The sequence below is a fragment of the Pelophylax lessonae genome (assembly GCF_965119305.1).
Source record: "Pelophylax lessonae genome assembly, chromosome: 2".
Classification (NCBI taxonomy): domain Eukaryota; kingdom Metazoa; phylum Chordata; class Amphibia; order Anura; family Ranidae; genus Pelophylax; species Pelophylax lessonae.
In genome coordinates, this window is record NC_138769.1 from 276,228,139 (window position 1) to 276,254,733 (window position 26,595).

General features: G+C 43.6%; 1 protein-coding gene across 4 annotated transcripts in view; it reads left to right on the forward strand.

Annotated features, from left to right (window-relative positions):
* TBC1D22B (TBC1 domain family member 22B) overlaps positions 1 to 26,595 on the forward strand; it is a 780,346-nt gene that overhangs the window by 549,679 nt on the left and 204,072 nt on the right. For all 4 annotated transcript variants that reach the window (XM_082245406.1, XM_082245407.1, XM_082245409.1 and 1 more), the window contains exon 10: positions 9,197 to 9,272. In XM_082245406.1, the coding sequence (XP_082101532.1) occupies positions 9,197 to 9,272 (76 nt within the window). The remainder of the gene's footprint in view (positions 1 to 9,196; positions 9,273 to 26,595) is intronic.

Sequence of the window (26,595 nt, forward strand, 5' to 3'; positions counted from 1 at the left end):
TGGTGGAACTAAATCCCCATTTTTATTTATGGATGGTCTCCATATTTGATAGTCATTTCTTTTGCATGGTTGCGCTATTCTTTTTTAATATACATGTTGCTTGGTCCATAGCTGCACCGGCTTTAGATATACATGTTCAGGGTTTGCTCCCCCAATTTTTTGCTTGTTTATTAATAACAGTATCCAACCTGTTAGGCGTGCGGTGTGTAGCGGCCATTTCCTGAAAGCTCAGTGCATATGTGTCTGCTTAATCTGCATTTAAAAAAGAAGAAAAGCATTTTCCTTCATATTTTACTGTGACTTACAGCGTTTAGACACTGCATTTCAAATCTGCTATTCAACAAGCACCAATTAAGGGGATAATTATTTTTCGGATTTTCATTCATATGTTAGTGCGATACACCCATTGCATACTGTTGTTGTATTCCGCTTTGCAATAAAAAAACTATTTAGGGGGGAAAAAAAGTTAATTGCGGCCCTGTCTGCATATGGTACAGTGAGATACACCCATTGCATACTGTTGTATTCTACTTTGCAATAAAAACCCATTTAGGGGGATAAAAAGTAAATTGCGGCCCTGTCTGCATATGGTACAGTGAGATACACCCATTGCATACTGTTGTGTTGTGCATTGCAATAAAAACCCATTTAGGGGGAAAAAATAAAATTACGGCCTAGTCTGCATATTTTACTGTGAGATACACCCTTTCTATACTGTTGTTCTATTCAGCTATTCAATAAACACCCATTTAGGGAAAAAATATTACATTGCGTCCTAGTCTGCATATGTTACTGTGAGATGCACCCTTTGGATACTGTTGTTCTATTCCGCTATTCAATAAACACCCATTTAGGGAAAAAATATTACATTGCGGCCTAGTCTTCATATGTTACTGTGAGATACACCCTTTGGATACTGTTGTTCTATTCCGCTATTCAATAAACACCCATTTAGGGAAAAAATATTACATTGCGGCCTAGTCTGCATATGTTACTGAGATACACCCTTTGGATAATGTTGTTCTATTCCGCTATTCAATAAACACCTATTTAGGGAAAAAATATTACATTGCGGCCTAGTCTGCATATGTTACAGCACAACAAGGCACACAGGTCTCGCATGGATGCCCAGTTACTGGTGGTGAAGTGGTGCTGTTCCGCAGAGCGACTCGTGCGTGCTGCAGCTGAAACTCCACTATGGCCTGCTGCTGCTCGCACAGTCTGGCCAGCTTGTGCAAGGTGGAGTTCCAACTTGTGGGCACGTCACATATGAGGCGGTGAGCGGGAAGGCCAAAGTTACGCTCCAGCGCTGACAGGCGAGCAGCAGCAGGGTGAGAACGCCAAAAGTGTGCACAGACGGCCCGCACTTTCTGCAGCAGCTCTGACATATCGGGGTAATTTCTAAGGAACCTCTGCACCACCAAATTCAGCACATGCGCCAGGCAAGGGATGTGTGTCAAACCGGCTAGGTCCAGAGCTGCTACGAGATTTCGCCTGTTATCGCACACCACCAGGCCGGGCTTGAGGCACACTGGCACCAACCACTCATCGGTCTGCTGTTGAATGCCCCTCCACAACTCCTGCGCGGTGTGTAGTTTTTCCCCCAACAGGCAAGTTTTAAAACGGACTGCTGTCGTTTACCCCTGGCTGTGCTGAAGTTGGTGGTGAAAGTGTTACACTGACTGGATGAGGAAGCTGAGTAGGAGGAGTTAGGAACAGGAGGCAAACTGTAGCGCACTGCAATCCTCGGTGGTGGAAGGACATGCGCCAAACTGCTATCCGCCTCAGGCCCAGCCGCCACTGCATTTACCCAGTGTGCTGTTAGGGAGATATATAACGTCCCTGACCGTGCTTACTGGTCCACATATCCGTAGTTAGGTGGACCTTGCCACGGATGGTGCTGCGCAGTGCACACCTGATTTTGTCACCCACTTGGTTGTGCAGGGAAAGGATGGCTTGCCTGGAAAAGTAGTGGCGGCTGGGCACGACATACTGTGGGACAGCCACTGCCATAAGGCTTTTAAAACTCTGCGTCTATACCAGACGGAATGACAGCATTTCAAAGGCCAGGAATTTTGAAATGCTGGCATTCAGGGCCAGGGATCGCGGGTGAGTAGGGGGGGTACTTCCTCTTCCGCTACAGTGTTTGGGAGATAGAAAGCTGAACGCTTCACGGGACATTGTGGAGATGGTTGTTGGTGACCTAGGTGGTGGTGTTGCTGGCAGATCCTCTGTTTGCGGGATGGCAGGTGCCGGTCTCACTACAGAGGTGGATGAAGAGGCCGAGACTGTCGCAGAAGAGGAAACAGGAGGAGACCTTTCTTGGTTTTTGAGGTGTCTACTCCACTGCAGCTCGTGCTTTGCACTTAGATGCCTGGTCTAGCAGGTTGTTCTCAGGTTGAGAAGGTTTATGCCTCTCTTCAGGCTCTGATTGCACAGCGTGCAAACCACTCGTGTCCTGTCATCATCACATTGTCTGAAGAACTGCCATGCTAGGGAACTCCTTTGAGCTGGCTTTGGTGTGCTCGGCCCCTTGCTGTGTTGGGCAGTAGCAGGCGTAGTGTCTAGGGCACGGCCGCTCCGCTTTTGCACCCTGCTCCCTCTTCTGCTGTGCTGGTGGCTCTGTGCGACCACCGCTTCTTCCTCCATACTACTCAGGTCACCTGCATGACGTTCATTCCATGTGGGGTCGAGGACCTCATCGTCCTCCACATCATCTTCCACGCAGTCCTCACCCCTGCAACCCTTGTCGGTCTCCACAATTTGGAATTCTGCAGCAGTTGGTACCTGTGTTTCGTCATCATCCGAGACGTGCTGCGATGGTCCTCCCATGTACTCATCTTGAGACATAAGTGGTTGGGCGTCGGTGAACTCAATCTCTTCCACTTCTGGGGCAGGACTAGGTGGATGGCCCTGGGAAACCATGCTAACAGAGTCATCAAAAAGAAGAAGAGACTGCTGCATGACTTGGGGCTCAGACTGCTTGGCTGATTTGCAAGGGGGGAGGTGAAAGATTGATGGATATTGGCAGCAGGTGCCAACTCTGACCTTTCAGCAGAAGACTGGGTGGGAGACGATGTGAAGGAACTGGAGGCACTGTCAGCAACCCAATCTACTATCGCCTGTACTTGTTCTGGCCTCAACGTTTGTAGAGGCGCATTAGGCCCTGCTCAATACTGCTGTAAGGTTTTGTCGCCTACTTGCAGCTGTGAAAGGTGTTTTTACTTGTGCGTGTAGCTGGCACAGATGGACCACGTCCTCTCCTTGACACAGGAGCTCCACCAGCAGCACCACGACCCAGCACTAAAATGGTGGAGCAGTATGTGTGCACACGCCTAGATGTACTGAATGAAGGGTCTGCCCCCTTCAACTTCTGGTGCTCCAAATTGGGCACATGGCCTGAGCTTGCCCTTTACGCCTTGGAGGTGCTGGCCTGCCCTGCAGCCAGTGTATTATCTGAACATGTATTTAGCACGGCTGGGGGCGTTATCAGAGACAAGCACAGCCACCTGTCCAGAGCCAATGTGGACAAGCTCAGGTTCATGTTCATTAAAATGAACCAGGCATGGATACCAGAGGACTTGTCCGTACCTTGTGCAGAATAGACATGTATACCGGCCTTATTGTCCAGAGCCAATGTGGACAAGCTCAGGTTCATGGTTATTAAAATGAACCAGGCATGGATCTCAGAGGACTTGTCCATACCTTGTGCAGAATAGACATGTATACCGGCCTTACCTAGCCATTGTTTTATTTTTGATCTTTCCCCTTCTTTTTGGGGTGTACCCTAATTTAAAAGAAATAAAATTAAAAACAAAAACCAGTGTTGGCTACCCCGTCCTTCACCGCCGATTCCACCTACACCTCCACATCCACCGCCACCTCAACATCCTACTCCATATGGGCCTCCTCCTCCTCCTACATCATTCAAGATGATTATTTTTTATTTTTCTGTTTTTTATGTTATTTTAAGTTATTTCCCTATCCACGTTGGTTTTCAGAGCACTTGCCATGCTCTTAAGAAGAGTTTGCTGGCATTTGCAGCCCTCTAGCCCTTTCCATGTTTGTTTTAGAGGCATTTTAGTGCTCAAAAGTTCGGGTCTCCATTGACTTCAATGGGGTTTGGGATCGGGGTAAAGTTCGGGTTAAGTCTGGTTCACGAACCCGGACTTTTTTTTTTTTCAAGTTCGGTCAAACCCGCCGAACCTGGACATCCAGGTGTTAGCTCAACTCTAGTAAACAGTACTGTCAATGGAAAATAAAATAGTTGTCCATCAGTACAAATTCAAGCAGTTTCACATTTAACCACTTGCCGACTGCCTAACGTAGATCTACGTTGGCAGTCTACATCGCTAGCCTGTGAGGGGCTAGGGAGCGAGCCCGTGCCGCCGGAGGCGCGCTCCCGCGCGGTCACGGACCCCCCCCCCCCCCCGCGCGTGTGACCGGCGGACCCGATGTCACTCTGCGATCGTCGGGGGAGAGGGAGAAAGTCAGGCGGCTTGTGTAAACAAGCTGCCTGTCATTCTCCCCTGTGTATGAAGGATGATCATACGGTTCTACTATGTAGAACCATTGATCACTGTTCATACATCTGAAGCCACAGCCAATCACAGTAGAAAGCACGCCCCTAGGGACACACATAGCCCCTCCCTTTCAAAAAAAGTTAACCCCTTCACTGCCAGTGTATTTTTACAGTAACAGTGCATATGTATAGCACTGATTACTGTAGAAATGTCGCTGGTAACCCCAAAAGTGTCAAAAATGTCAGTCAAGGGTCCGATCTGTCCGCCGCAGTACCCCAAAAAAAATCGCAGATCGCCGCCATAACGCGTTAAAAAAAAAAACACCAAAATTAACAACAAACGTGAAAAAAAGTTATCACAAACGTGATAACTTTTGCGCAAACCAATCAAAATACGCTTTTTGCGATTTTTTTTTTTTTTTTTTTACCAAACATAGGTAGCATAAAACAAATTGGCTGAAAATGTTAAAAAATTTTGATTTTTACCTTTTTTTGGGGGGGAATTTCATATAAAAAAATGTGAAAAATATTGCTATTTTTGCAAAATTTACGCTCTTTTTTTGTTTATAGCGCATGATCAAAAAATCGCACAGGTGATCAAATACCACCAAAAGAAAGCTCTGTTTGTGGGAAAAAAAGGACGCCAAATTTGTTTAGATACAGCGTCGCACGACCGCGCAATTGTCCGTTAAAGTCACGCAGTGCCGAATCGCAAAATACCCCCTGGTCAGGAAGGGGGTAAAATCTTCCGGGGCTTAAGTGGTTAACACATGAAGGTCCCCATTTTCCCTTGTGTCTGCAAGATTTTCCTCTGCTTTTAGGTCAGCGATAATAAATACCAGGCCGAAGTTACTTAAAAATGAGTGGAATTCCTCAGGAAAGAGCTTAGGCTCACGATATGCTTTTGTAGGAAATGTCCAAGAAATACAGATTTCTTTTTTTTTTTTTTTTTTTTTTACAATGACCCAATAGCTTGAGATGATAGGTCTACCTGGTTGGCATGTGATGTCTGTATCTGTTTTTGACAAAAGATAAAAGGTTGAAATCAGTATGAATGTAGTTGCCAGATGTTCATATTCCTTGGAAGATATAATTATACTTTTGCATTTCTTTAAAAAAATGTATACTTTGTAATCCGGTACAAAAGAAGTGGTAAGTGGTTAAAGGCTAAGTTCACCTAAACATGTTACACCTCTGTTTAGGATGTAACATGTTCAGCAACCTCCCACTGCCCCCTAAACCCCCCCACCTGCTGTCACATTTTAAAAACAGTGTGGCTGCGCAGGACTTCTCCCACACAGCCACATCATTCATTCACTGGAATCTGTGAATGAGAAAACTGCAAATCCCCTCTCCACCGCAGCAAACAGACTTGTAGTTTGAGTTGAGAGTGTACTAATTAGCACGATGTTAGTTCAGTCACATTCCTCCAGCATGCAGAGTGAATGGGCTGAAAGCTAGAGGGAGAAGCCTGAAATTGCACCCACAATCCACTGATTGCAGGCGCTATACTTTGCAGGCTACTGTTCAAAAAATAGCAAATGTACATTTTTTTTTTCCTGCAAAAAATGTGCGCTTATTTATTTTAGTATATAAATGCATAGTCAGGTTGAAAAAAGACCATCTAGTTAAAAAAAAAAAAAACAAACCATACAATCCCATATATACAATCCAATACCCACAGTTGATCCAGAGGAAGGTGAAAACCCCCAGCAAAGCATGATCCAATTTGCACCAGCAGGGGAAAGAAATCCTTCCTGATCCCCTAAAAGGGAATCAGATATTCACTGGATCAACTTTACCTATAAATGTGAGTACCCAGTTATTTATTTTTATTTAGGAAAGAACCCAGGCCTTTTTTAAAGCAATCTACTGAGCTGGCCAGAACCACCTCTGGAAGGAGTCTATTCTACATTTTCGCAGCTCTTACTGTGAAGAAATCTTTCCGCATTTGCACATGAAATCTTTTTCCTCTAGATGTAAAGAGTGCCCCCTTGTCCTCTGTGATGACCTTAAAGTGAATAACTCAGCACCAAGTTCACTATATGGACCCCTTATGTATTTGTTCATGTTGATCAGATACCCCCTAATCTATTCTGCTCAAGAGAAAATTAATTCAGTTTCTCTAATCTATCCTCATAGCTGAGCTCCTCCATACCTGTTACCAGTTTGGTTGCCCTTCTCTGCACTTTCTCCAGTTCCCTGATATTCTTTTTGAGAACTGGTGCCTAAAGCTGAACTGCATATTCCAAATGAGGTCTTACTAATGATTTGTACAGGGCAAAATGATATCTCTCTCTGGAGTCCATACCTTGCTTAATACAAAAAAGGACTTTGCTTGCTTTGGAAATTGGAGCTTTGCATTGCATGCTGATAATAAGTTTAGGATCTACCAGAACACCTAGATCCTTCTCCACCATGGATTCCCCCCAATTTTACTCCCTAGTATATATGATGCAGGCATCTTCTTAGCCCCCAAGTGCATAACTTTATATTTATCAACATTAAACCTCATTTGCCACATAATCGCTCAATTAACAGTGCATTGAGGTCAGCTTGTAAGTTGGAGACATCCTGTAAGGAAGTTATTTCACTGCAAAGCTTGGTGTCATCTGAAGAGAGAGAAATGGTACTTTTAATCCCAGACCCTATATCATTTATAAAGATTTTAAAAAGTAAGGGTCCCAACACTGAACCTTGGGGTACACCACTCATAACCTTAGACCATTCAGAGTAAGAATCATTAACCACTACTCTCTGAATCCTATCTTTTAGCCAATTTTCTATCTATTTACAAACTGATCTTTCCAAGCTTGTAGACTTTACCTTACACATTAGCCATGTGTGGGGAACTGTGTCAAACGCTGTTGCAAAATCCAAGTATACTACGTCCACAGCCACCCCTCTGTCCAAGGTTTTACTTACCTCCTCCTCAAACGAAATCAGGTTTGTTTGACAACTTCTGTCTTTCATTAATCCATGCTGTCTGTTGCTAAACCACTTCAATACAGGGCACTTTCACCCCCTTCCTGCCCAGGCCAATTTTAAGCTTTTAGCGTGGTTTCATTTTGAATGACAATTGCGCAGTCATGCAACACTGTACCTAAACCAAATTTGTCATTTTTTTCCCACAAATAGAGCTTTCTTTTGGTGGTATTTGATCACTGCGACCCGGTTCACACTAATGCGAGTGCCGGGTTCGCATGTAATGTCGGAGCGCACTGCTCCGACATTACATGCGATCAGCTGTGCGGTGCGAGTTTAGCCATACAGTTTGTATGGCTAAATTCGCATCGCACCCGGAGCAAACACGCACAGGAGGCATTTTTGCAGCCGCATCAGGATCGGATCGCACAGCGGTTCACACTTGTGCGATCCCATCCTGTGCGAACTGCACGATCGCACTGCGATATGCGATCAAACTGGGGGTGTCGTTAAGATTACATTGACACCCCCAGCGTATCGCATATGGCAGTGTGAACTGCCGGGGGTGCGTGTGCGATGCGGGAAAAGGCTGCGAATTCGCAGCCTTCCCGCATCGCAATAGTGTGAACCGAGCCTGCAAGTTTTTTTCTTTTTTGCTACACAAATAAAAAAAAATTTGGAAAAAAGTTTTTTTGTTTTGTTATAAAATGTTGTAAATAGATACGTTTTTTTCCTGCACTGGTGAGCACTGATGAGGCCTCACTGACAGGCACTGATGAGGAGGCACTGATGGCGTGGAACCGATGATGAGGCACTAATATGCAGCACTGATGGGCACTGATAGGTAGCACTGATATGCAGCACTGGTGGGCACTGATAGGCAGCACTGATGGGCAATAATTGGCACTAGTGTGCGGCACTGATAGATGGCAATCATGGACAGCTCTGATGAGGAGGACACTGAAAGGGTCCCTGAGCCCTGATTGGCATCCCTGGTGACCATGGGTGGGCATCCCTGGTTGCCATGGGTGGGCAATCCCTGGTGGCTCTAGTGGCATCCCCCCAAGGGTCTGCACTGGTAATCAATGCTCTGATTATCAGCACAGACGCCCCCCCCCCCTGTCAGGAGAGCTGCCGATCGGCTCTCATCTACTCGTGCCTGTCAGGCACGAACTGAGAAAAGCCGATCAATGGCACTTCCTATTTATGATTGGACACAGCTGGTCACATGGTAAAGAGCCTACGTCATTAGGCTCTTTACCGGGATCGGAGATGCGGTGTGTCAGAGCGCGCAGAGGGGTCTATCCTGCTGGACGTCATATGATGGCCAGTCTGGATGGAGCAACCACTTCCCGGCCATCATTTTGCTATATGGCGGGCGGAAAGTGGTTAAAGTATTTTTTTCTCCAGCAAGAATTCATCTATGTGGTCTTTTATTAAACTCTCCAGTAGTAAAAGGTGAACTTATCCTTTAAGTTGTCAGGCGGTTTCCTCCTGGTACATTTCTATCAAGAGCACTAGATTTCCAACTTTCTCAGCTTTGTTAATGAAAAGTATCAGAGAGTGCCTTTTTCTCCTCTACCAGAAGATTATAACTCATACTTGGATGTAAAATTGGGGATAAAACGATGATTTCAAAAGAAAATATTTTTGCTGGGCAGGGGAAATTAAGGTATCATTGTAAATGGTGGATGTTTATCTAATTGTAACAACAGTAGTTTATTTATTGTCCTATGTTTTGTTTTTAAGGATAACTACACCTTTGCTCAGCCTGGAATTCAGAAAAATGTAAAGGCATTGGAAGAGCTTGTGAGCAGAATTGACAGTAAGGAGATCAATAAGTGCACTTACCCTTTAAACATTTTTCATATATTTTTTTTCTTTTTTATCTTCATATGTTTTAGTAGTAAACATAAGTGCTGTAAACCTCTATTAAACAAAATAAATAAATAAAACACTTCAACCACTTGAACTCTTGAAAACACATGTGCCTGTATGGAAACAAAAATTGTGAATCAGCGCTTATAATATAATAAGCAGCTAGCAAAGAAGTGTAAAATATACATACACTAAAACAAAAAAAAGGGGGGGGGTTGCAGGGCTTAAACAAGTAAATTGCGAACCTAATAAAGTGCAACAATTACAGACATCCCCGTGAGGGGATTAAAACCAATCGTGATAAATGTTCATTCAAAAGGTGTAATAAAGTTCATGAATAAATCCCGGTGCAGATGATAAAAACAGGGTTCATAAACATTGCTGTGTCCACACCAATGAATGAAATACAAAAAAAAAACTCCAGATGACGCACGGGACGTGAAACGGCCGTAGAGCTATTATCTCAAACGCTTAAGGTCCAGCCATCACTCCATCTTGAGGTGGCTCTTGAAGTGAGTCCTTAAACTGTTTGATTTTATTTTATGTACACTGTATTTTATGTCAGTGTTACACGAATATAATTTTATAAAATTTTTAAATAACTCTTCATACTACACCATGAGCTTCTTCCTTTTTTTAACTCTCATGTGCCGTGTTGTGTTGATAAACCTTTTGGAGACCGTTCCTGAGGCCTGATGTCACTGAATATCCAATGTCCAAAGATCATGAGGCCTTTTGAATAATACCCTAATGCTGTCCTATAACTTAGACAGCACCTGGCTCTGGTGAGTTTGTATTTCATTCACTGGTGGTGGACACAGCAATGTTTATGAACCCTGTTTTTCATCATCTGCACCGGGATTTATTTATGAACTTTATTACGCCTTTTGAATGAACCTTTATCACATGATTGGTTTTAATCACCTCACGGGGATATTGTCTGTCTGTAATTGTTGCACTTTATTAGGTTCGCAATTTACATGTACCTGTATACACCTTATGGAATGGAACAATTTTTACATTTTTGCTTTAGGCCTGAATATTCCAGTAACTTTGTCCTTATGTAACAAGTAATACATACACTCACCGGCCACATTATTAGGTATGCCTTGCTAGTACGAGGTTGGACCCCCTTTTGCCTTCAGAACTGTTGGGAACATTTTTTTTTAGATTTTGGTCCATATTGACATGATAGCATCACGCAGTTTCTGCAGATTTGTCGACTGCACATCCATGGTGTGAATCTCCCATTCTACCACATCCCAAAGGTGCTCTGTTGGATTAAAATCTTGTGACTGTGGAGGCCATTGGTGTACTGTGAACTCATTGTCATGTTCAAGAAACCAGTTTGAGATGATTTGAGCTTTGTGACATATTGCATTATCCTGCTGGAAGTAGCCATCAGAAGATGGGTACACTGTAGTGATAAAGGGATGGACATAGTCAGCAACAATGCTCAGGTAGGCTGTGGGGTTTAACCACTTGCTGCAAAATCACGTAGCCTGGATGTCATTCTGCTTCAAGTGGTTGTACCAGGGTGATGCCTGCAGCTGCAGGCATCACCCCTGTACCATTTTTTAGAGCCGGCGAATGGCTTTCTTGTGATAACAATCAATGTAGCTAAGCAGCCACTCGATTGTTATCACAAGTAGCGGGAAGGGACGTCCACCGCACTGCCTGGGCTCTCCCTTCCCACCAGGAGGCCCAAGCGACCAGCTGGCACGTCCACTGACTGGCCGGAGACCCGAACAAAGCCGGAATCGGCTTTGATCGGGTCTCTGGTCTAGTTACCCAGAAGCAACATCACTTCAGGTTTACTGAAACCTTAAAGGCGCCAGCTTTTGAAAAAAATAACCGTATTCAAAACAGCCAAACTTGGCGTTTTGAATGTTTTTAAGAGCAAAGAAGGGATTTGGGGTCTTATAGACCACCTCTGTAACTCTAAACTTGTAACCGGTAAAAAAATTTTAAAGCGTCGCCCATGTAGATTTTTAAACTCAAATATATATATAAACTTAGACACCCACTGTCAAGTCCAAAATATCTTTGCGCTTTAGGAGGAGTCAGTCACTTGACTGCTATAATATGGAAACACTGCTGCTACTTAAACAAATACTGGATAATATTTGGAAATACAGAAATGGAAAAGAAGTAGCGCATGAAATCACTGTTAGATGACTCAAAGTGTAAAAAGCATGCTTGTCAAAGATACTGCTTGATAAACACTCAAAAGAATATAAAGAAAAGCAATGTCCTTCAAGTCCATAAAATCCAGGAGTGCGTGAAGTATGTTAATGGATCACCATCCACCACCAGGTGTCACACCGATAGATAGCAGAAATGGCAACTCACCAGAAAACGGTGCTCAAGTGTTCTCACACCAGAGCAAACTGAGCAGGGATACCATACAGATGTAGGGAGCACACGCATGGAAGACCAGAGTCTCTTCACCACTGCCGCATAGAAGTACCCTTCACACACTTTCCTCAATGTAATGGTATTATGGAGAAAAAGAAGGGCTCCAAATAGTGAAGTACCATCAAAACACTTGCTTTATTAAAATATATAAATTTTGCACTCACATGTAAAAGCATATGGATAGGCATTGAATCCCATATCTCCGGTCAAAGAGGAAGCCTAACTCGTCCAGTGTCCCGGGCTAACTCCACGCCAGCCCAATACCTTCCGGGTAGCTCCTCTGCCGTGTCACGTGATGTCGGATGTGTCGTCTGGTCATGTCCGACTTCAACTGGAGGCGTGACCTAAACGACAACATCCGGCATCTAAATAGCCCTGCTGGAACGCTCTGCGTCCAATCGGCAATGAGGTGAGTAAACCGGAAGTTAACCAGCTCACCGCACTGCGGAACTTCCGACATCAATAACAACAATAAGGAAACCTGCCATATAATATAGATTCACTTTAGCACTGAAAAATGACAATCCAAATCCCATAATATGGGAAAAAGATAACATTATTATTCCTTGGAGTACTACCCCGTGCCGATATGGATCCGCAGAGCATTACCAGTAACATTCTGCATATAAAACAGGTCATCTTGATATAAAGTAAAAATGCAACACACAATCTATATTGCAATAATCAGTACCCCAAACTAAAGGTACCAATATGATATCTATTAAAAATACCTAAAACATGATAAAAAGCATATTAAAAAAGCGCACCAATGGCACAAAAAATATATCAATTAAGCTTAATCAATAATACTCCAGTAACCATTTTGAGAGTGATGGGGAAAGGAAAGATCAAGAATCGCTAATATAGCAATTCAAGTCTAACTCTATATTTAACCCCGTCGGTGCGAGGGCTTGGGTGAGGAAAATCCACTTAGTCTCACATTTGGATAATTCCCTCACCCAATTTGACCCCCGCCACGACGGGGTAACTCGCTCAATCCCCCAGAAGAGGAGGCTCCTAGGATCCCTCTGGTGTAACTGGCGGAAATGTGCGGACACGTTGTGATCGCGATTTCCTTTCAAAATGTTGGTGATATGCTCACCTACTCTAACTTTTAAGGCCCGCTTAGTACGGCCAATATAAACTAAATTACAGGGACACATCAGTCCATAGACCACATGTGTGGTGTCACAGGTAATTAAGTTTTTGATTTTGAAGGATTTGTTGATAGCTCGAACCATGAAGGAGTCCCTTCTCCTGAAATTGGTCGGTGTAAATGAACAGGCTCTACATCTTCCACAGGTGAAAGACCCCTTCATGTCCGGGAAGAAGGAGACATTGGGAGGGTCTAATACTTTCTTTACAATTTGATCACCAAAATTTGGGGCCCGCCTATATATAAACGATGGCTTGGCTGGTAAGGCTGAACATAATGTTCTATCCATTTGTAATATAGGCCAATGGTGTCTAAAGATTTCCTCTACCTTCTTGTAATCGTTGGAAAAATCTGACAAGAAGCTCCATTGTTTAGGATCGTCATCCATCCTAGCAGGTTTAACTGCAGGTCTTAATGGTCTGGGGGCATTCCCAATCTTGGTGATTTCTTTATTTAAGTTGGTCTTGTCATAACCTTTGGCCACAAACCTATCCCTCAAAACTGCTGCTTGTTCCATGTAGTCATCTACAGAAGTGCAGTTCCGCCTGACTCGGATGAACTGGCCCCTAGGAATATTCCTAAGCCAGTTAGGGTGGTGTCCACTTTGGATGGCCAAATAACTGTTCCTGTCTGTCATTTTGAAGTACACTTTCATGGTTAATCTATTACCTTCTCTTTTGATAGTGACATCCAAGAAATTGATTTCATCAGGACTATGATGAAAATCCAACTTAATATTGTTATGGTTGGTATTTAGGTGTTCCATGAAGCCCACCAAATCCTCCTCTGCCCCTTGCCAGATGAAAATGATGTCATCAATAAAGCGCTTGTACAGCCTGAGTTCATGTCGTACCTGGTTGAAGACAAACTTGTCCTCCCACTCCGACATGAACAGGTTTGCCAGGCTGGGGGCAAATTTGGCACCCATGGCAACACCTGTTTTTTGGCTGTAGAACCTACTTTGATGCCAAAAATAGTTATGGCTCAGACAAAAGTCTAAAGCCCTACCAATGAATACTTTCTGTTCTCGAGGTAGATCCTCCCTCTGACTAAGTGCCCAATTTAAGGACAACAAAGCATCATCATGCTGGATGATGGTGTACAGGGACGACACGTCGGCCGTCACAAGGAAGACCGGCGAGTCGTCCCCAAGTACCACACCATCCAGCATGAGAAGATCCATAGTATCCTTCAGAAAGGCTTTGGTTTGAACCACACTTTTCTGTAGAAACTGGTCCAAATATTGGCCCAGTCTGGCACTCACTGATCCAATCCCATTCACAATTGGGCGTGGAGGAGGGTTAGTTGCGTCCTTATGGACTTTAGGCAACGTGTATAGAATCGGGATCCGGCACGCACTAGGTGTTAAATAGTTGCGTTCCTTCTTTGTTAGGACGCCGTCCCTGAAACCCAATTCTACCAGCCGTTTCAAATCATTCACAAAGTCACCAGTCGGATCTTTTGATAATCTGGTGTAAGTTGTAGTATCACTTAACATAGCTATGATTTGATCGTGATAGCAGCTGGGCGGATGATAATCTCTTTACGAGATTCTAGCGAATCTAGGCCTTCCTGTATGTGTTTATACTTCTTGGTTATTTCAAACCCTGGTTCCAAGGCCTGCAGGTCACGTAGGACTAGATTTTTAAATACTTCCACACAGTGGTTGTTACTCACTGGTGGATTAAAGGTGGATTTATTGCGTAAACCACTATTTATCATCCTTCCATTGTTCCTATTGCTGATTGATGTGATGGGGTTATTTAGAAAGTGTTTTTTCAAATTCACTTTTCTAATATACTTGTGTACATCAATCTAGGTATTAAATTTATTAATGGGCTTTTTTGGAGCGCATTTTAGCCCTTGGTCCGAAATATGGAGTTCACCTTTATTTAAAGTCACGCTACTGATATTAAATATCCCCTCATTTACCAGTCTCTCCTTCTTTTTTTTGAGCTGTATCCTCCTTCCGGCCCGTACTCCTCTTCGGGGCCTGTGCTCTCTCGATACAGTTGTCTCTCCGGTTGTGAGTATTGGGTGTTGTATGGATGACTCCGGCCCCTGCCCCTGCCCCGCCCCAAAAAAGGCTGTCTAGGTGGGTTCAGTGGAGTTTTGGGTCCAGTATCATCCGTCACCCCATTGGATCTGTTGGCCAAGGCCTGATACTGGTTGTAGGTTGGAATCCCCATTCCCTGGGAGCCACCTCTCGTGGTACCCCTTTTATTTTTATTACCTCTGTTCACACCCTTAATTGGAGGTCCTGTCCACTCCAACATGGGTCTAACAGGTATGTGTGACACACCTATTTTGGGGCGTACAACTGGGGTCTGGACTGGGGTAACAGATGTTTGAGCATCTCCCAGTTCGTTCCCTGTGGCCTCCATAGGTTCTACTATACTTGGGGCCTCTACGGGGATAGGCCCTGGTAACGTTGCTTGCCAACAAAAAACCTGACAATTTTTAAAATCCTGTCGGTCCCTCGTAAATTTCTTTACTTTTTTGAGGTGTGTCTCTATCAATTTTGTCTAATTTAACCTTGGTGCTAGTACTAAATTCCCTTACCTCAGGGGAATCATTTTTGGTTTCTATTTTAGTTTGCAGATCATGGATCTTTTTGTTCAAAAAATCCATTTTCCTTTTCTTCCTTTTTAGAATCAAAGCCTGTAGGTCCAGCCCCACTTGATGGAAGAAGTCATACCACTCACGAATGGACAGGTCGTCGTTCAATCCATCTTGTGGTGCTATATCCCATCTGAGACCCCGGCTGATAATCCCTTCTGCTATATAAGCCTCCAGGGTGGTGATGTCCCACCACGCCCTCACCTGTTTCTCAAGAGTGAGAGACAGTGTTTTTAAGGTCACACTGATATCTTCATCAACTGTCAAGTCCAAAATATCTTTGCGCTTTAGGAGGAGTCAGTCACTTGACTGCTATAATATGGAAACACTGCTGCTACTTAAACAAATACTGGATAATATTTGTAAATACAGAAATGGAAAAGAAGTAGCGCATGAAATCACTGTTAGATGACTCAAAGTGTAAAAAGCATGCTTGTCAAAGATACTGCTTGATAAACACTCAAAAGAATATAAAGAAAAGCACACATCCGACATCACGTGACACGGCAGAGGAGCTACCCGGAAGGTACTGGGCTGGCGTGGAGTTAGCCCGGGACACTGGACGAGTTAGGCTTCCTCTTTGACCGGAGATATGGGATTCAATGCCTATCCATATGCTTTTACATGTGAGTGCAAAATTTATATATTTTAATAAAGCAAGTGTTTTGATGGTACTTCACTATTTGGAGCCCTTCTTTTTCTCCATAATACCATTACATTGAGGAAAGTGTGTGAAGGGTACTTCTATGCGGCAGTGGTGAAGAGACTCTGGTCTTCCATGCGTGTGCTCCCTACATCTGTATGGTATCCCTGCTCAGTTTGCTCTGGTGTGAGAACACTTGAGCACCGTTTTCTGGTGAGTTGCCATTTCTGCTATCTATCGGTGTGACACCTGGTGGTGGATGGTGATCCATTAACATACTTCACGCACTCCTGGATTTTATGGACTTGAAGGACATTGCTTTTCTTTATATTCTTTTGAGTGTTTATCAAGCAGTATCTTTGACAAGCATGCTTTTTACACTTTGAGTCATCTAACAGTGATTTCATGCGCTACTTCTTTTCCATTCATGTAGATTTTTAAGTATTGTAGTTTGCCTCTATTCCATGAGTGTACGCAATTTTAAAGCATGACATGTTCGGTATCTATTTACTTGGCTTAACATCATCTTTCACATTATACAAAATACATTTGGCTAACTTTGTTTTTTTTTTTTTTAAATTCATGAAAGTGTTTTCCAAAAAATTGTGTTTAAAAGAGCGCTGCGCGAATACAGCATGACATAAAATATTTCAACGACCGGCATATTATTCTCTAGCGTCTCTGCTAAAAATATATATATAATGTTTAGGGTTTCTAAGTAATTTTCTAGCAAAAAATACTGATTTTAACTTGTAATCAACAAGTGTCAGAAAAAGGCTTAGTTCTCAAAGAAGTTGTAAAGTCAGAAGGTTTTTTTATCTTAATGCATTAAGATGAGCCTTCTGTGTGTAGCAGTCCCCCCCCCCCCCCCCTCAGATCCCCTAATACTTATTTGAGCCCCCTCGCTTTCCAGTGCTGTCTACAAGTCCCTTAGCCATTTGGGACTCTCCCTCCTGATTGGCTAATACACAGCCACTGACAAGTCACTTAGCCAATCAGGAGAGAGAGGAGGTGGAGCCAAGCAGAAGCTCCATGTCTGAATGGACAATTGGAGCTGCAGCTCGACTCGGGTGTCCTCATAGCAAGCTGCTTGCTGTGGGGGCACTCAATAGGAGGGAGGAGCCAGGAGCAGCAACGAGGAACCAGAGAAGAGGAGGATCCAGGCTTTTCTGCGCAAAACCAACTGCACAGAGAAGGTAAGTATAACATGTTTGATATTTAAAAGAAAAAACTGAGACTTTATAATAGGGATGCACCGATCCGATATTAGGATCGGATATCGGCGCCGATACTGCCACAATAGCTGGATCGGGGGATCAGTAAAATTAACCAATCCACGGGGGCGATCTGGTTTTGCTGAGTCCCGGCTCAGCCATCCCTCCATTCCACCTGTGAATGGAGGAGCCATACACATGAAGCAGCGGCTTTGCTCTGTGCTGCAGCCGCATGCTTTATGTGTGTAGTTCCAGATATCGGTATCGGTGCACCCCTACTTTATAATCACTTTATGTGGTTAAACAATGCTCAATTGGTACTAAGGGGCCCAAAGTGTGCAAAGAATATATCCCCCACACCATTTTACACCACCAGCCTTCAACATGCTTTCATGTTGTTTTTGCCAAATTCTAAACCTACCATCGGATTGTCTCAGCTAAAATCCAGACTCCTCAGAACAGGCAACATTTTTTCAATCTTCTATTGTCCAATTTTAGTGAGCGAATTGTAGCCTCCGTTTCCAGTTCTAAAAGTAGTTGCACCTGGTGTGGTCTTCTGCTGTAGCCCATCTGCTTTAAGGTTTGATGTGTTGTGCATTTAGAGATGGTATTCTGCATACCTTGGTTGTAACAAGTGGTATTTGAGTTACTGATGCCTTTCTATCATCTCAAATCAGTCTGCCCATTCTCCTCTGACCTCCGATATCAACAAAGCATTTTTGTCCACACAACTGACACTCATTGGATGTTTTCTCTTTTTCGGGCCATTTTCTGTAAACCCTAGAGATGGTTGTATATGAAAATCTTAGGTTAGCCGTTTTTGAAATATTTAGAGCAGCCCATCTGGCACCAGCAACTATGCCACGTTCAAAGCCAGTTAAATCCCCTTTCTTCCCCATACTGATGCCTTACACTCTCCTGCATGTCATCCAAATGGCTCCAGGGCAGGCTCCATCGTGGAGGACAAGTCGTGGCTCTCCCTTCCCCTCTTCACAGGTACCCCACCTCCTGCTAATCTATACAGTGGAACCTTGCATGTTTTTTGTTTTGATCTGGCTGTATTACTTTCACATGTCAGTTTTTATATGCTGTTTTTATATGACCCTATTGGTTTTCAATAAACTGTAATGATGGATTTATGATTGAGTCTCCTAGTGCTCACTGGATAGGGCACTGGGTTGTGGATACCAACCAGAGGTAGCCTGCCCCTGTTAGCTCTTCTCCTCCTGTGTGCTTCCTAAAAATATTTAAACCCTCACCTATGAAGATTTTAAAGTACCATAGTTTGTCACCATTCCACGAGTGCATGCAATTTAAAGCGTAACATGTTGGGTATCTATTTACTCCGCGTAACATCATCTTTCACAATATACAAAAAAAGGGTATTTTTTTTCCCAAAAAATTGCATTTAAAAGACTGCTGTGCAAATACTGTGTGACAGAATATTGCAATGACTGCCATTTTATTCCCTATATAGTCTTTAAAAGGTTAAGGTGAATCTCACATTAAGCCCCCCATTAATAAGAATTGGAGATGGGCACTGGCGTGTTCAAGTTCCCACATGCCCGATCCCGCCAGGAAGCAGACACTGCACTCCGCTAATCAGACACTGAGCCATTTCCCGATCTGTGCAGCTGCAGTAAGGGGAAATGCCTCTGGCAGATCCGGCACGTGGGAACTCAAACACGCCCAAGCCCATCTCTAATGAGAACTAAAAAAAAATGCGCTAGGGCTCTATTGCATATTAAAAACATAGCAGCTAGCTCAATACCATAATACATAGAATAATAAACATCACAAAACAATAGTGCAGCGCTAAAATAAATTAAATAGTATGTGCAATACAATAGTGCAATGCAAATATATCAAACTATTGTGTGTCACCACAAATTGAAAACCTAAAACAAAGAAATCCAAAGGTCAAGCCAAAAACATTTAATTCAGTGATTCTTCGATTATGAGGGAAATGACAGATGTGGATACCAAACACCACCAAACGTCTTCCTCTTTCCAGAGGCAACACTAAAAGCTTTTTCTGTTCAGCAGTTTAGAGTTAAAGTTCACCTTTTGTAACACATGTTACTTGTTACACCCATGCTACAAATTCACCGGCCCCAAAAAAGATGTGCATACGTTTTTTTTTTTTTCTCTATCGTTCATCAACAGACGCAGCTCCATATCTTCATTACCATTGGGTTATGCTCCTCCAATCAGGAATAGGCGCTAGGCTTGAAAAAAACTTTACCATGCCCATGAGGGCAGTCCCTGCAGTCATAACCCCACACACTCTGCTTCAGATTGCAGTTTGCTTCTGCCTAGTTTAGAAATAGAACCGTGCTCCCTGCTGAAACTTCGGTCTTAGCTGTAAATAGGGAATTTTTATTATTTTGTGATTTTTTTTATTTTCACTATTTAGTTCCTGGAGAACTACAAGCAACAGCTGGCTGTGGTTTTGGACTGGATAATCTAGATCCTTAAGGTCTCCCAGCCTGGCCAGCGAGCGTGAGCAGGTTATAGTCCAGAACAAGGCCTCGCCACGACAGTGCCCTGACGAATGAGGATGAGCCTGCAAGTGAACCATCTCGGGGGGGAAGCGATCGACCTGGAGTCACGGCGTACCCCCGGCTGACACCACCCCCATCCCGGGTGGGAGGTGATCTGTTTCGGGGTGGCGCCCACCTGGTATCGTGGTATGGTGAGTAATTATCCCCTCAAAACCTCTAGCGGTCTCAGGGCGGATGTGGGCCCTATCCCTGGAATGGTCGGACCCTCTGGGCTCCCTCGGTTCCCCTGGCCTCTCAACCATTTAGGTCTTCTGGGTCGATTCAGGACAAACGGGTTCACAAACTGATCAGCTTGGGGTACAAGATCGAATTCCGGTCTTGACCGTCCGACAGGTTTTTCCCATCCAATCTTCACCTATCTCCAGATCGGTTAAGGGACTTGCGAGGGAGCGGAACACGTTTAGCTGTTGCAAGGAGTGATTGTGCTGGTTCCCTCTCAGGAACGCTTTCTAGGGTTTTATTCAAACCTGTTCACCGTGCCTAGAAAAAAGGGCAAGGTGCGTCCCATCCTGGACCTCAAGGCCCTGAACTGTTTTGTGCGGGTACAGAGATTTTAGATGGAATCCATCCACTCGATAGTGCTGGACACCAGCTGTTTCTTCGCTTTGCAGTAGCAGAAGATCATTATAAATTTGTTACCCTTGGGTCTCGCCCCCGCCCCCAGGTTTTTACCAAGGTACTAGCCCCAGTGTTGGCATTGCTGCGCCAATGGGGGATTGCAGTACTGGGGTACTTAGACTATCTCCTATTGAGAGCAGACTCTTTCAGCCCTGATGGGCGACCTAAGGATCACTGTCCAAACCCTGCAGGAGTTCAGTTGGAACATCCATTTAAAAAAATCTGCCCTGATACCTTCTTCGAGACTAGATTATCTGGGCCTGTCTCTGGTTCACTGAGAACCTGCATGCGGGTACTTGGTATGATGGTATTAACCTTTGAGGCGGTTCTGTTTGCTCAGTTCCATACAAGACCTTTGCAAAAGAAGATTCTTGTCAATTGGAACAAGGATCCAAAGTCCTTGGACACTGTGATTCGGTTGAGCCACAACACACAGTCTGCTCTGTTGTGGTGGCTTCAGTCCACAGCACTATGCCAGGGCAAGTCCTTCCTCCCGTTGTTTTGGTAACCACGGACACCTGCCTGTCAGGCTGGGGCGGTGTGCTGGGGAAGCTCTGTGCCCAGGGAACCTGGACAGCAGAGGAGTCCAAACTGTCGATAAATGTTTTGGAGCTCAGTGCGATAAAGCTTTGTCTGCAACAATGGACGACTCGTCTGCAAGATTGTCCGGTTCGGATTCAATCGGACAATGCTACGGCTGTGACTTGCATCAATCACCGGGGGGGGGGAACAAAGGGTGTCTTGGCGGCCAGGAGGTGGCTGAGATTCTGGCCTGGGCGGAACAGTTTATTCCAACTTTTTCTGCGGTGCACATCCCAGGTGTGGAAAACTGGCAAACGGATTACCTGAGTCATCAGTTGTTGGACCAAGGGAAATGGTCCCTGCACCCGGAGGGGTTTCATCTCCTGTGTGTTCGGTGGGGGATGCCCGAGGTTGATCTGTTTTCTTCTCATCTCAACAAGAAGGTGCAGAGGTTTGTAGCCAGGTCTCAAGACCCTCTGGCCGACGCCACGGACGCACTGGTGGCTCCTTGGGGTCAGTATCGGCTGATTTATGCCTTCCCTCCATTAACACTTCTGCAAAGGCTTCTACGCAGGGTAGAGGTGGAAAGAATTCCATTCATTCTGGTGGCCCCAGACTGGCCTCGCCAGTCATGGTGCTTAGACCGGGTAAGGTTGGTCGCCAATGCTGCTTGGGACTTCCTCTCAGGGAAGATCTGCTGTGTCAAGGCCCAATCTTCCATCCTGCTTTACAGTCACTGGCTTTAACGGCCTGGCTGTTGAAAGCCAAGTGTTGAGAGATAGAGGTCTTTCTGACTCTGATTCGTACTCTATTGAATGCAAGGAAGTCGACTTCCAGGAAGATCTATCATAGGTGGAAATCATACATTTTATGTTTTGAATCGCTGAAGGTGCACCTTTGCTTGTTTTCCATTGCTAGGGTTTTGGCCTTTCTACAGAAAGGGGTTGAACAGCAGTTGGCTTTTGGCACTATCAAAGGCCAAGTGTCGGCTTTGACTATATATTTCCAACGCCCGTTAGCCACGCATACCTTGATTTGAACTTTTCTTCAGGGAGTACGCCATGTGGCTTCTCTGACACGGGCCCCGCTATCTCTGTGGCATCTCAATTTGGTATTATCTGTTATTCAAAAGCCTCCTTTTGAGAACATTCGGGAGATTTCTCTGCTTTCGTTGTCTCAGGAGGTTGCCTTTTTGGTGGCTATCACTTCTGCTTGCAGGGTATCTGAAATGTCAGTGTTGTCTTGCCGCTCACCTTATCTGGTGGTCCACAGAGATAAAGTGTTACTTTGACCTAATCAGTCTTTTCTTCCTAAGGTGGTTTCTGATTTTCATTTGAATGAAGACATTGTGTTGCCTTCACTCTCTCCCAAGCCTAAGCATTCTAAGGAAATTGCTTTGCATTCTTTGGATGTGGTTCGGGCAACCAGGGTTTACCTGGAGGCCACTGAGTCTTCTAGTAAACCAGACGCTCTTTTTTGTCCTTACCGAGGAACCTCGTAAAGGATTGGCTGCGTCTGCTGCGACCATATCCAGATGGATCAGGCAGACGGTGGTTCAGTCTTATTCACTACAGGGTCAGGTTCCTCCTTTCCCTGTGAAGACGCATTCTACTAGGGTGCTGAGTGCCTCTTAGGCTTTTCGCCATCAAGCGTCTGTGAGACAAGTTTGCAAGGTGGCAACTTGGTTGTCCATGCATACTTTTACAAAGTTCTACAATGTGGATGTGTTGGCATCTTCGGCTGCCTTTTTTTTTTTTTTGCCGCAAGGCTTTGCAGGCTGCTGTTTAAAGAGAATCTTGTTTGTTCTCTTTGAGGGTGTATGTTTTTTCTGGGTGAGCTCCGTTTTTTCCTGGTTGGCTAAGTTTAGCCTTTGGGGAATTACGTTGTTCTTTGCGTTGTTCTCCCACCCCTCATGACAATACTGCTTTCGGACATCCCAATGGTAATGAAGATATGGAGCGGTGTCTGTCAATGAAAGATAGAGAGAACTCAATTTTTTTAAGAACTTACCGTAAAATCCTTTTCTCTGAAGTTCATCGACAGACGCAGCACCTGCCCCTCTACTTTTGAGTGCATTGGTTTTTTTATCATCTAAACATTGCTTGCAACAAAACTGCAATCTAAAGCAGAGTGTGTGGGATTATGCCTGCAAGGACAGCCCCCATGGGCGTGTTAAAGTTTGCTTTTTTTCCCCCTGCCTTGTGCCTATTCCTGATTGGAGAATCATAACCCAATGGTAATGAAGATATGGAGCTGCTTCTGTCGATTAACTTTAGAGAAAAGGATTTACGGTAAGTGCTTACAAAAATCCATTTTTTTTTTTAAATATGAACTTTATCCTTTAACCTTAAATCATTTGCCCCAAAATTATTGCAACGTTCAAGGTAATATGTAGTGCACTTGCCTATCCCCCCCACCCCATGTGATAGCATACTGTAATGACACAGCTGAACCTGAAAGGCAGGTGTGGAAGTGATCAGGTAGCTTTACAGCTGCTCAAATCACTTTCACCAGAAAAGCCTATTGACAGCTAAAAAAAATTAAACACACGCACATTTAAATTTCTTTTAATACTAATTTCTTAGTATTATCCCGCGCACTGGAAATTATATATGGAAAAAATTTTACATGTGGAAAAAATTGTGGAAAATAATATATTTTGAGTATGCAGCATGCCCTATATTTCCTAAAGGAAATCCAATAAGTAAAAACGAGAGTGTGGGGTAGGCGCTCCTCTCCAATATGTGAATCCTTCAGGTGTATAAGTGCGCACCTCTGTGCTATGTGCTACCAATATATAAATAAATTATGTGTAATCTTAAATGATGAAATGGCATAAAACTATAAATTCGTACAAGTTAGTGTCTTGCTTAAAATAAAATCAATATTAAGAAAAAAAAATTACTGATATGAAACAACAGTGAACCTAGTGTTTCCCTGCTGCCACTAGAGGGAGTGTGTGCAGCTTAGAAAGAATAGCTGTGCTAACTACAATAGTTAAATGAATATACTGATGGTGCTAATAAAGTGCAATGCCAATGTGCAAAAAGTGCAAATAATAACAAATGTGATATAAGCAGAAATATTAAAAAGTCCAACAAATTTTTTTTTTTTTTCAAAACTGCAAAGTCCATATAGTTTCCCAATGTTTTCCAGTGTATAAAAGCAGGAATCAATGCAGAAATGCTGAGTGACCAAATGGACATAAAGTGACTTGTGCCTTCTTCCTTATTAGTGCTCTGGTGGGAACACACACACATGCTCTCCCCCTATGTGAATGTACTCACTGGAGCTCCTCACCCCAACAGGAGTATATAGCCTGGTATATATCCGGTATTTAGGTATCCTCTCCTTATCCTGGGTGCACTTTTTTTTCTGTGAAGCTCTGAGGTCCCGGTGACCGAGCAATACTCTACGGGGGAAGAGAGCCAGCCTTCACCCAGCACAAAGCTGCACAGACACCCACAAAAGGGACAGGTGAGCTCTCGCTAAACAAGACACTTGCGATCGTCTGTGACTAGCCGAGATTACTCAGAAGTTTGTTAGTGCCATCTGGTGGTTGGAGGTGGTGTGCTCACATATAAAATCCTGTTTTACCAGCTGCCGCTTGAGAAGCTTGTTTGTTCAACCTGGAAATTTTTTCTTTATTGAGACTTTTATTAAAACAGTCTGACAATTTTTTAAACTTATGCACAACCGAAAATCCTATTCGAACCTTGATGCTTCTAAGCAGGTTAAACTAAGAAAAAAAAACTATTTCTGAAACCCTCAAAGGAATGCGATTCTTTTGTGACTATGCATATTACAAGCAAAGTTTCCATAGTATGTTGGAGGATTCTTCAATGGATTACATCTGGTTCGGCCTCAAATGCCCACAATAAGTTGAGCCTTCTGATGGAAATCTGACTTGCTAATGGCTGGTTATCTGTGGCTGAAATTATCTTAGTGAATCACCCAACAATTCCAGTTATGGTTATAAATCCAAAAGGAGTTTAATCCCTCAAATATCGGTCAGTCTTTTCGGGGTCTGGTGGCATCATTACCTCCAGCCCCTTGCATCATATTTTTGTGACAACAATGATTTTCGGTCCAAGTTGTACAAGTTAACTTTTTTTTTTCTAATTGTTCCCTGGGGAGGATGGCTCTCAAGCTCATTATATACAGATATGCTAAGTTTGGATGGTTTACATGGAGTCTAACATTTTTTTTGGTGAAATTGTTGTTTGGTGTTTGGTTTGTCAATGTGCCGGTGCCACATGGTGGGCTGGCTCTGATGACAGTGACAACACTTTCGCAGTACCCTAACACCCAGATCCTTCTCCGCTATGAATTCCCCAAGTTCTACTCTACCTAGTATATATATATATATATATATATATATATATATATATATATATATATATATATATATATATATATATATATATATATGTTACATTGTTAGGTTGAAAAAAGACACAAGTCCATCTGGTTCAACCAAAAAAAAAAAAAACGTATTGAAAACCCAACCATACAATCCCATATACACAATCCTATACCCGCTGTTAATCCAGAGGAAGGCGAAAATAAATCCCAGCAAAGCATGATCCAATTTGCTACAGCAGGGGAAGAAAATTCCTTCCTGATCCCCTGAGACACAATCGGATTTTCCCTGGATCAACTTTACTTAAAGAAAAATGTAGTACCCATTTATATTATGTACACCCAGGAAAGAATCCAGGCCTTTTTTATAGCAATCTAGTGAGCTAGCCAGAACCACCTCTGGAGGGAGTCTATTCCATATTTTCACAGCTCTTACGGTGAAGAAACCTTTCTGTATTTGGAGACGAAATTGGTTTTCCTCTAGACTTAAAGAGTGCCCCCTTGTCCTCTGTGTTGAACTTAAAGTGAACAACTCAACACCAAGTTGACTATATGGACCCCTTATGTATTTATACATGTTGATCATATCCCCCCTTAATCTCCTTTTCTCAAGAAAGAATAAATTCAGTTCCTCTAATCTTTCCTCATAGCTGTGGTCCTCCATGCCTCTTATCGGTTTGGTTGCCCTTCTCTGCACTTTCTCCAGTTCCCCGATCTCCTTTTTAAGAACTGGTGCCCAAAACTGAACTGCATATTCCAGATGAGGTCTTACTAATGCTTTGTACAGGGGCAAAATGATATCTCTCTCTCTCTCTGGAGTCCATGCCTCTGTTAATACAAGAAAGGACTTTGCTTGCTTTGGAAACAGCAGCTTGGCATTGCATGCTATTATTAAGCTTATGATCTACCAGAACACCCAGATCATTCTCCGCTATGGATTCCACCAGTTCTCCTCTACCTAGTATGTATGATGCATGCATATTCTTAGCTCCCAAGTTATCAGCATTAAACCTCATTTGCCACATAGTTGCCCAATGAAACAGTGCATTGAGATCAGCTTGTAAGTTCGAGACATCCTGTAAAGAAGTTATTCCACTGCAAAGCTTGGTGTCATCTGCAAAGACTGAAATGCTACTTTTAATCCCAGGCCCTAT